Source organism: Benincasa hispida, chromosome 7, assembly GCF_027475165.1.
Source record: "Benincasa hispida cultivar pf3 chromosome 7, pf3_genome.v1.1, whole genome shotgun sequence".
NCBI classification, from domain to species: Eukaryota; Viridiplantae; Streptophyta; class Magnoliopsida; order Cucurbitales; family Cucurbitaceae; genus Benincasa; species Benincasa hispida.
This window is the reverse complement of record NC_143484.1, coordinates 39,991,859-40,004,354: the sequence shown is the minus strand read 5'-3', so window position 1 is coordinate 40,004,354 and position 12,496 is coordinate 39,991,859. Positions and strand designations below refer to the sequence as shown.

The 12,496-nt window shown below is 31.1% G+C and overlaps 1 protein-coding gene across 1 annotated transcript; it reads right to left on the bottom strand.

Annotated features, from left to right (window-relative positions):
- Window positions 1–2,910, bottom strand: LOC120079451 (AT-hook motif nuclear-localized protein 15-like). The gene has a single exon (XM_039033637.2). It carries the CDS (start codon window positions 1,072–1,074, stop codon window positions 271–273), a length of 804 nt encoding a protein of 267 aa, XP_038889565.2. The 5' UTR covers window positions 1,075–2,910; the 3' UTR covers window positions 1–270.
- Between the last annotated feature and the right edge of the window lie 9,586 nt (window positions 2,911–12,496).

Sequence of the window (12,496 nt, the reverse complement as noted above, 5' to 3'; positions counted from 1 at the left end):
TAGAAAGAAGAATCCCCATATGATCATAGTTATTTCCATATGACACAACACAACATTACAAAAGAGAAATGAGTTTCAACAAGAAAAACAAAGGAAAACCAAAGTATAAACAAACAAAATCCTACCAGCTCAACTTGATATATATGATGCTTACAGATAATTAGACAAGATGTTTAGCAGAAAAAAGAAATTTGATCAGTTCTCAAAGTTCAAACAAAACTAACACCTAATTATCTCTCTCCTTTCTCTCTCACTTTCCCTCTATATCTCTTAAAATGGAGGTGGGGCTCTAGGAGGACTCCAAAACACATCATGTGAAGAAACCTGACCATTTGGCACCAAATTTGGAGCCATATTGTAGACTCCCATTGACGGCTGTTGATGCTGTTGTTGCTCCCCCATGCTCTGAGAAGTTGAATTGTTCTGGCTAGTTCCAGACTTGTCTCCAGCAGCCACCTCCTCGTCCTCGAGCGGCAGCCGCTCGAATGTCGCATTGGTGAAAGTGGCAGCAATGACGATGACTGGACCGGTTGCAACGAGTGCACCAACGACAATGCCACCAACGACCTGCCCCTGCCCGCCAGCCAAGTAGACAGTTAACCCAGTAGCACCTGGCGGAGCTGGGGCGGGCAAAAAAGCACCAGAGAGCGACAAGATATCGAATCGACCCTGCAGCGTAATAACACCGCCAGGGGCTGCCGGATGTCGAAGAGTAACATTGGCGACAACCCCATTTCCGCTAAGAACCGAAACTCCTCGCTGCCGGCGCTGGGCGAAGTTCGAGATGCTTTCAACGATGTCGCTGCCGCTGCCGATTTCCAAAACATGGCTCCGAAGAGCATCGGGGCTCTCCTTCGTTACAACCACCGGTGGCTTTGGCTTGTTCTTAGATCCCGGCGGCCGGCCACGAGGGCGGCGCGTGCTTGAACTGCTGCCTGGTTCAGCTCTCTCATGGCTACCGGAGTTCTCTTCATCAGCAGCTTCTAAGCTTTGCTTTAATGGAGTCGAATAAGGGTTGCTGGTGCTGCTGTCTGTGGTGGTGGGTATATTTTCAGCCCACCATCGATTCGCCATTTCTTCTTCTATATTTCTTCTTCTCTTCAAGATTATCAAAACCCCAAAAGAAAACCAAATACAAACATATACACGAAACCAATGAGGGAATCCAATGGGGGCAAGCAAAAGAAGTTTCTATCTTGTTTTCCCTTTATTCCCCTTTCCCCCACACTTTCTCTCTCTAAAATGAATAACGACAAAGAGAAACAACGACCCAGCAAGTGAAAAAAAATAAAAACTAGCTAATCCCTTGACGCTTCTGCAGCTTCTTTCTTCTTTCAAACTTCAATAGAACAAAACCCAGATCGATAACTGCACTAAAATGCCCTAAAATCACAACCCCATGACTCAAAAAATCAAAACCCTAATCAGATCCAACAGTCCACAAAAGGCAGAAAACTTAAAAAACAAAAAAAAAAAAAAAGGACAAAAAACAGAGAGAACCCCAAAGAACGACGAGGTATAAAATCAGTGCAACCAAATGGAGAAATCAAAGCCGTGTTGGAAAAGACATCTCTCTTTGAAGAAGAAGAAGAAAACCCATCATTTTCTCGCTTCAAATGGAGTACAGACAAAAGGAAACAATGTGGGGGGTGGGTCTCGATTCAGGATATAAATACACACGAAAGGGTTGGCCCAGAAAACTGTACCTATCTTTAATGTACTCAAAAGGGTCAGAAAAGAAAAGAAAAAAAATAGTACAAAGATCCCAAGAGGACGTTTCTACTCTTACTCCTGCCTGATCCTGATGCGTCCTCTGTACTGCTGAAGAAGAGGGCGATGGAGAGACGGGAAGGACTAAGGAGGGGGGGCCGGTTAGTTTTTTTTAAGCTCTTTCAAAACTTTGTACGATAAGATTTTTGACAGTAGACACTGTTGAATCACAGTCTATGAAGGCGGTCTAACAGAGATGGTTATTTCTTGTCCCCCACTTGCTGCTCTGCTCTGTTCTGTTCTGTTTCTGCTAAGCTCAAGTTGAATTGAAGGGCACACTCTGTATTGGGTTTGTGGTTGAGTCCTTGGGCGGCAAGTTTTTATGGGGATTGATCATGAAGAGAAGGGTACGTGTAGGGCTGTGATTTGGAGGAGAATGGGGAGTGTGGGGATCGAGGAATGGGAAGAGGTCACAGTCTGAGAATACCGACAAAGGTATTGAAATGGGGCTTAAGGGTTAAGTTTTTTGGATTGGGGATTGGTAAGGAAGAAGATGAAGGAGAAGAAGAAGATCACCGCCAAAAAACAAAGGAGCTTTGAAGGCAAATAGTCCGCCACCACAATCCCCCATTCCCTTTCTTTCCTCATTTTGGGCCATTTGCCTCTTTCTGGAATGTTTTCAGGATCCACATCATATCTTGTGTGGAGAGAGGATGTAGGGAATAGTTTGGTTTAATTGCAAATATGACCTTTTTTGGGACATGGTTGAATTTAGATATGAACTAACTAACTCATTATTTGGGAGTCAGTTTCATATGTCATCGATATTTTATATAATGTCTACCAATAGTATACTCAACCATCATCACTACTAGATCTCGTTGCTCAACTTCAGTGACCACCTCCGACGGCCAATTTCGTGATTGCCTTTGGCGACCACCTTTGAGAGCCAACTCCAGCAACCATCGCTTGTTGCCAACTCCGGCAACATCCAACCACCATTGTTGATCCCTAACTCCAACGACCATTATACTAAATTATGATTACTATAAATTTGGGTTTTGTTGACACACAAGTTTTTTGTTTTGTTGATGCTTGTGACATAAAACCGTCAATAAAGCCTTAATTTAAAGCTTAAAAATAACTATCGATGTAAAAATACATAAAACATCAATAAATGTTTATATTTAGGTTGACACAAAAGTACATAAGTTTCGTTTTGGAGATTTTTGTATGGATGACGTTTTTTAACTCCTAAATGACTAATGACATGTCTTTCACAAACGTATGAAATTTAATCTTTTGCTTACTCACTGCCATTTTATATAGTATCGCATTAGGGATGACCATATCTAGTATAGTAATGTCTATCATGATCTTCATTTTTCTCACTTTATTGTGCTTTCACCATGAATATTTGCGGTGGAGTGGAGAAAAATGAAGATCACGGTAGATGTATTAGGTCAAGGATAGACCATGATCACTAACACATACTGCATTGCGATAATGTGTGCTTACAAGTAGAAGGTTGAATTTCATTCGTTAATGGGAGGCGGGTCATTAATCATTAAAGCACCCCTGAAAAGGTAATCCATACAAAAATCTCCTCATTTTGGTAATTGTAGTTTGGTTAAGTCTCATGATATTTTGTTGACTAGAATATAATTTAATTTGTATATATGTGTTTTTTACTAAAAGATTAGAAGTTTGAATCTTTTACTTCGCATGTTATTGAACTACAAAAATGAAAGATTGAATTATAAGTTTAATCCCTAACACCATGTTTGGTATGATTTTGTTTTTAGTTTTCTATTCTTCAAATTTATACTTGTTTTCTCATAAATTTCATAGTATGGTTTTCAGATTTCTAATTAAAACACTTAGATTTTTAATCAAATTCCAAAAAAACAAAAACACATTTTAACTTTTTAGCTTTAAAATTTTGGTTTTGTTTTTGAACGTATTGGTGGAAAATGAACAACTAAACCAAGAAATATATAGATAAAAGTAGAATTTATAATCTTTATTTTTTTAAAAAAAAAAAAAAAAACTAAATGGTTACTAAACAAAGTCTCAACTTTCATGTTTGCGTTAAAATAGGTTCTTCAACTGAAAATGTTTCTACTAGATCTAATCCCTAAACTTTTAAGTTTATATTACATAGGTCTTTAAACTTAAAAAGTATCTAATAAGTTCTTAGATGTTCAATTTTATGTCTCATAAGTCCTTAAACTTTTTAACATACCTATTGGATACAAAATTGAAAGTTTAATATTCTATGAAATACAAAATTCAATTTTATGTGTAATAGATTCATGAATTTAAAAATAAATGTGATTTTTTTCTTTCACAATATGCAGGTAGAGGAATTGACTCTCTAATTTCGAGGTCGACAATAAAAAAATTTATGTCCATTGAACTATATTTATGTTAACAACCGTATTAGTTAATTGTATTATGATTTAAGGTGAAAAGAAGAAGAAGAATTTATATATGAGTTGTTCATGTGCATACAAAAAGTTTGGAGAAAATTTACAAGATTTAGGTTCACGAAAAGAATTTGAAATTTAACCCAATATAAAGGAGCTGTGTTTTGAAATTATATTAGTTTAATCATTGTTTGTAATTACTTTGTGCTTCTAAAAACTTTATTACTAGCAAATTGTTTATTTATTCGAGAATATTTCATTTATGGTAGAGATTTAAACCTATAATCTCTTTTAACTAGTTAATAGAGATATCTTAATTGTTGTCGTATTTATTAGCTGACAATTAATTATAATATATGAATGTCTACATTGAGTTATACTATGAAATAGTTTAATTTACCATTCGAAAAAGTACAATAAATTGTTAAAATGAGTTTAATTCAATGATAATTGACATGATATATATTTTTTTTAATGAGATTGAAGGTTCGATTTATTCACGTAATTATTGTAGGTTAAAAACATATGCATTTGAATTGGGTTTTGAGAAGCTATATTGAAATTGATATTTGTTTTTTTGTTTTTTTTTAGGGAGAATGACCTTTGTTACTTTGGAGTATGTAACCTATTGTGAAATGTAGTTATAAATAAGTTGCAGTCATGATTTTAAAATATAATTTATTTTTGGAGAAACACAATTTTCGAATGGTTTAGATCTGATTTGGTAATCATTTTATTTTTTATTTTGAATTTTTGAAAACTAAATCTATTTTCTCTCGAATTTTTATAATTATTTGTATATTTATCAACTACAATGGTTGGATTCTTAACCAAATTCCAAAAATAAAAATAACTTTTTAAAAACTACTTTTTTTTTTTAGATTTCAAATTTTGGCTTGGTTTTTTAAGCCATATAATTACGGAAATAATTGGAGATGGAAGTAATGTCTATAGCCTTAATTTTTAAAAACAAAAACTAAATGCCAAATAGTTATCAAATAGAGCCTTAGACACTATTTTGTGAAAATTTGATTTTTAGTTTTTTAAAATCAAGTCTATAAACATTTCTTATGTTTCTAATTTTTTTTTTTTTTTGTTATCTTGTTTTTACTGATGTTTTAATAAAACAAACCAAGTTTTGAAAACTAAAAAATAGTTTTAAAAAACTTATTTTTGTTTTTTAATTTTGAGTTTTTGACTAAAAATTCAATTTTTTTAACTTAAAAATATAAATATGTGAGAAATGATGAGACAATAAACTTAATTTTAAAAAATAAAAATTAATTAAAATGGTTAACCAAATGAGTCTAATGAACCTGACTTTTAATTAAAGATAATAATAATCAATACTAAAATTTATTTCATATTAATTCATTTGATGGTTAACTAATTGAAATAAAATTACTTCAACTAAAAGTAGTTTTTTGAATAAAGAATATAAGTTAATCGGTATATGTTATGTAATTAAAATATTTTACTTGAACACAAGAATTCAGAATTAAAATGAAAGTTATTTTATGAAAGGATTAGATAATATGGATGCAATAAAAGAATAGATAAGTATGTCTTTTGTATTAAAATGGTAATGAAAATAAGATAGAGAACTATAAAATAATAATTAATTAAAAAAGTTGCAAGTCTTATTTATAAATAAGAGATACAAGTAATGGACTTTCTACGTGAATAGCTTTAATAGTAGACACATCTTATATTATTATCTACAACCTTCTATTTATTTCAAAAATAGCTTAATAAATTACAAATTTTCTTTGATGTTGGTATCTACTTACCATAAAAATCTCATCTATTATTTTTGTAAAATAAAAAAAATTATGATTTTGTGTATCTCTCCCCATACATAGCGAGGTCTATATATCCATTGATGTTCCTTTTTTTAAAGAAAAAAAACGTTGGAATCCATATTATTTCTCCTTCTTCTAATTGAACCCTTCCTTCCTCCTCCCTCTCTTTTTTTCTTTCCAGTGGTGCAAGTTGTAGTGGCTCGAGACAGAAGATGGATGTTGGACGGCGACTGGCACGAAGATGAATAGATCTAGTGCAAGGCGATCGATGGCGCGAGGTACGATGGATTTGAGCGGCGCAGGATTTTGGACGATGGCTAGGATTCTGTCAACGACAATAGGTAAAGCGGTAACGACAAGCAAAGTGGTGGTGGATAGGAGCGGCAGTAGATCTAAGGCTCCACGAAAAAGAAGAGATGAAGATGATGAGTGTTCATGCGCACACAAATGATAAATATACATATATATTGTGATATATATATTTGTTTAGTTTATATATGCGAGGACTATTTTTTATTTAGATTTTTGTTTAATGATATATATGCTTATATATTTTGTTTTAGGTTGAATATTGAGTCCATTTGTGCTTTATATATTGTGGTAGATATTTTTGTTTATTTTTGACTACTTTGGATTTATGATATACGGTGACGCAAACGAAATTTATGATATATACAGTGGTTTATGTTGAACATTTAGTCAAACCGTGCTTTATATATATATTGTGGTATAACTGATAAATTTATTTGTTTAAACAATATATACTCGTAACTTATATATTGTACTGTTATATATCTAATGGTATAACTATTTATTTGAGTATATTTATATTTTATATATTAGTTAGAATATTTGCAAATATCTAATACAATATTCTAAGGTATATTTAAAAATAATCATGAATTCACTAGAAAAACCAACAAGTTGTCGTGAAACCAATTGTATTTAAGACGTATAAGATATATTTATCAGTATATTTTATATATTGGTTAAAAAATTTGCTAAAATCTAATACAATGTTCAAAATTTCAAATGTAGATTTTTTTAAAAAGAGCATGAATATGCTAGTAAAACGAGTTTTTTGTTATGTGAAATGCAATAAATGAAAAATAAAATTACATTAATTGCATTTTCTCTCTCTAATTGAAAAATGGAAGAAGATCTCAACTAATTAATACTATATAATAAATGCATTTTCTCTCTCTAAGATTAGGGGTGCTTCGTAAAATGCATATTCTCTCATTAATCATCTAAAAAAATTTATACAAAATAGAAAAATAAGGAAAAATATTTACGTAAATAACAAAATTTAATTATAGTTGTGATAGACATTATTATCAATTTCTATCACAGATAGATGCTGATAGAAGTCTATGTAGTATCTATCAGTAATAGAAATTAATAGAAGTCTATAATTGATACTATCAATGATGGAAACTAATACAAATCTATCATTAATAGAGATTGATAGATATCTATCAGTGTCTTAATTTTTTTTTTTTTTATTATTTCTGTAAATAGTTTGACATTTTTATATATGTGAAAATTTTTCAAAATTAGAAAATAGGTAAATTTATCCAACATTATCTCTAAAAACTTTTATTGAAAATCTTCAAATGTAAAGACATTTATAAAATATACGGCCTAAAGAGTACTTTTATGTAAAAATCTCGTAAGTTTAATGAAAAGTCGGTGGAGCCCATATTTTTCTTTTATGGAGTAGAGATTCTAAAATTGTTGGTCATACCGATTGATTCTATTTCTACATTTTAGTAAACATCATCAATGAGAATGAAAAATTTTATTCTCACTCTAATGAAGTCAACATGACCTAGTTATATCAATTTTTACTTTTAAATTTATCACGTTGTATCAATTTTTACCATAAAATTTTAATTTATCAAATTAGACCCTAAACTTAAATTAATGTCTCATTAATTTTTACCTTCGAGTTGATTTATATTAACTCACTAACTAATTTTAACTTAAAATAATATAAAAACTTTCATAAACTCATTCATTTTAATAAAATCAGGTTTTACACAAAATTAAGTTAAATCAATACACAAATTAACCACTAAATAACCTGGTCAGACTTTTCGAATTTCATAAAATTTTGCAATAATATCATTTATATATATATGTGTGTATTTGTGATTCATTAGACCAATGAAAATACTATTTTAAAATATCTTTCAAATAATTATTTTTTTAAGGATTTGAATTACAAAACTTTTAAAAATTGATGCAACACTTATCTAAGTTTCAAATAATTAGATCATAATAATAAAATTGGAAATTTTGGACAAAATTTGATATAAAAATTGTTGTTTCCTTTTTCCTCTTTAAATATTTTGAAAAAGAATAATTTTAAAAGAGATTATTTCATATAGTAAAACGGCTGAAAATATTTACAAAATATAGCAAAATTTCGAAACTATGAATGATAGACGTCTATTAGTATCTATCAATGTCACTGATAGAATTCTCTCAGTGTTTATCAACGTCTATTGATAATTCTAAAATTTTGCTATGTTTTATAAATATTTTGATTTACTTTTTTTTTTTTATATTTTAAAAAGTTCTAATTAAAATTAGACCCACTTTGAAGTGTATATATATATATATATATTAAAATAAAAAATAAAAAAGCTCGTGTTGTGAGAGATTAGAAGGCCCAATCATTTCATGCATACAAAAAGCCAGATTCTTCCTCCCCACTTCGGGCCACAATTTGAAATTTACAAAATGAAGGGTCGTTTTCAAATATCGTCTTATAACTTTTACTTTTATTTTATTTATTTATTATTATTATTATTATTATTTTGTTGATGGAACAAATATTGTCATATAATAAGTTCAATTTTGGAAGTCAAAAAGCAAATAAGTAAAATAAATAGCCAATAATTAGGTTGTACAGAGAATCTGACCTTTGAAGTTGATAGCACAATTTTATTCACGTACTTACACCGTTGCTTAAGTTATTGAGAGTATATTTATTAATTTTCTTTTAGTTCAACTATAACAAGCAATTGGATCAAATCATCCATCATTTAAATAGTAATTATTATCTTTATCTACTTATTTATGCTATTTACTAACCTCTTTCAAGATTGCATGTCTATATAGACATCTTCAATTAATTAGCTTTAATCTTATATATCACTAATAGACAATGGCTATAAATGATTAAAAATGTGTTTGAAATATATTTTCAATTATTTAATTTAAAAAATAAGTCATGTTAGAAGAAATTATAGTATTTGACAACTATTCAAAATAATTTTTCAAATGTATTTTAATAAATTTTTATTAAAAATATTTAAATAAAAATGATTTTTTTAAAAAAATATTTTTTCTCAAATCAATGTACTAGTGATCTATGAATGTGAGGCATAACTAACGGATGAATTCTACCATTTTATTTGCTATTCGATTTACCGTATCAATTGATTGTATTAAACTTTCATTTTTTTAAAAAAAAATTTTCCATACCCATTTACTATTAAATATACCTATAAATTAAAAAAAAAAAAAAAAATTGATATCAAGTGATATTTGACTTTGTTCTCTATCAATAATTTTTTTTGTACAATCATTTGCCATTAAGTCCGTTATTGGTTAAAAAGAAAAAGAACGAAAGAAAAGTAGCCTTTGGTCCTGAATTTTTTTAAAATGTGCATCTAGTCCTTCATATTTTAAATTTATCATTTTAGTTCCTAAATTTTTAAGACGATGTTTAAAAAGTTCCTTTAAGAGACGTAGCTTGATGAGTTGGAAAAATTTTATATTTTAATATTTCACTCGTTTTCATTCTAATAATCGACTCTATGGGATAATGAAAAAACTCTCTCTAATAATCGGCTTTCATCTTCCTTTTTTTCTCAACATCATCGAGTCTATCAAAACCATCCAACAAACCCCCAAATGAGACCCACTTATTAATAAATCAATCCCAATTAAAACTCCTAAATTCATCATCTAGTAGCTATTTAACAATCCAAAGTCAATTAAAACCCCTAAACTCCACTCTTTGGTTCAATTCTTCATCTATCATCTTTGAAAACTCATTTTCTCCTAATTCCATTACTTTATACTTTACACTTTCTGATCTCTTCCCCATCATTGTCTTGTTATCCTTTGATACAATTCTTTTGGCTTTCTTTAGCTTCCTCTACTGATAAGTTGTCGCCAAAGTTGTATTCAATATGGCGAATCGAATGGTCGACCTTAAATCGCATTTCCAATTTCTCAGGGGTTTCTTTCTTTTCATCAAATACTACCAATGAAGAGCTTTGGTGATGAGTAATCTTAATAAAGATGGAAACTTTTTGTTAGGTTTTATGCCCTAAAACTCGTACATAGTAAATGTTATTAATTGACCATCATCAATAAAAAGTTATAGATGTTAAATCAATAAATGTTATTGTGTGTATTGTTTTCTATTTTCTCTTAATAACTCTAAATTCAATAAACTAACTATTGGGGTTGATACCCTAAATATTGTAGGGACTTATAGTTTGTAATTGTATTATTATACAAACATTTTATTTATGTAATAAAATATGTGATGTTTTATTTCCAAATTAGTTGCATTAACCACAAACCAATAAACTAACATCCAAGGTTATCTTATAGCTTAAACATGTATGTGTTTAAGTGATAATCTAAATGGTCTGTAGTAGATGGATAAGGTTTGATACCTTATCCTAATGACACTACAAGTATGGCCCGCTTTGTAAATGTTACAATTGTTGTAAAGTGCTATAAATGACCTGATTCTGATCATTCATGTGGAGATATGTGAGCATGGATATTCTATACAAAGAAGTTTGTATAAGACTGGACCACAAAATGTTTAGTCTCATTATATAACGTCGTTCATAATAGAGACTTTCATTTCACTAGGATGACCATAGGTAACATGACCTGAATCCTAAGTGAGTTGTGAACTCCTACCTATGAAGGTGGTCCTTTGATTTGTATGGGTGAGAGTGACCAGATCGCCGACTCAACAAGCATACCATTTTGGGGATTCGTGTGAATGGGGAGTTGGGAACATAACTACACAAGAAGGAATTCACTCATTCTCCAATGTCGGAGCAAGTAGATAAATTGCTCCCTTAAAGACTAATTCTAGGGCTTCAACAATGTGGCACCACACCCTCTTCTGGCCCAAGAGGGTTTTAGTCATAGTTGGACCATAATTTATTGTTCAATAGAGAGATCAGTGGTACTTAAGGAGTTAGATGTAACTATAGGGGAAAAACGTAATTTTGGCCCAGCTGTACTTACGAGTAATTTGTGAAAGGTCATCGTAGTTTTGACTAGTTATATTCAAGGGATATAAAAATATAATTGTAGTATGAATAGTGTTGGGATTTGTGTCCTAATTCTCTCGGAGTCTCATTGTTTTGTAAAGATATACATTGTTCAATGAATAAAATAAGTGTTCTTTAATTCTGGCATTTACTCATATCCAATAAACAAAGCTCCTTGGTTATCTTATGTGAACTTAAGCATGTATATGTTATATACAAGTGGATCATGCCTTAAGTGATAACCTAAATCGGTCTGTCGTATAAAGATTAAGGTGTGATACCTGATCCTGGTGACACTACAGATACGACCCGCTTTGTAGAGGTTTGCAAGTGTTGTAAACTACTACATATGGTAGATCCTGACCATTCGTGTGGAGACGTGGAGCGGGGGTATCCTATACAAAGAGTTTTTATAAGACCTGAACTACGAGATGACTAAACTCTGTATATAACGTCGTTGATAGACTTGCATCTCACCTAAACGACCATAGGTGACACGACCTCAATCCTGAGTGTTTTGTGAGCTCCTGCCTTTGAGGGCGGTCCTTTGATTAGTATGGGTGACAGCAGCCAGATTGCCAACTCAACATGCCTATCTTTTTGGGGACTTGTCTGATCTGGGAGCTGGGAACTCAAATCTATAGGATGGAATTCACTCATTTCCTGAAGCAGTGGCCACAACTTCTCTTTGGAAGAGAAGATTCAATCATATTGGGACTATGAATTATGTTCGTTAGAGGGATGAGTGATACTTAAAGAGACAGATGTAACTATAGGGGCATAACGGTTATTGGCCCAACTGTACTTACGAACGATCTGTGAAGGGTTATCGCACTGCTGATTGGTTAAGATGGACATATAATATATCTGTAGTAAGGAGAGTTTAACTGTTGGTCTTTAGTGGAGTGCTTGACACTTAAGGGATGGTGAATCCCGTGACTAAAGAGTTTAGTCAGTTATTCACGTACTGTTGGAGCTTCGGAGCTACACATCCATGAGGTCCCATTGGTAGCTTGGATTCTGTTGAGGATCAGTTCTTGGTATTCATTTGAAATGTTCAAATTGACAAGAGGTATTTTGATTATATATGATATAATTGGTATCATGTATAAGATACATCTAATGGAGGATTGATGTAAATGAGATTTACATTAAGTACCATGGAATATAAAAAAAACTATGGTTTATATGTTTCATGAGATGAAATATTAAAACTATAGGTTATAAATATAGT

What these genes read in the sequence shown, in the direction of transcription:
- LOC120079451 (XM_039033637.2), bottom strand. Translation starts at nt 1,074, where the DNA reads ATGGCGAATCGATGGTGGGCTGAAAATATACCCACCACCACAGACAGC.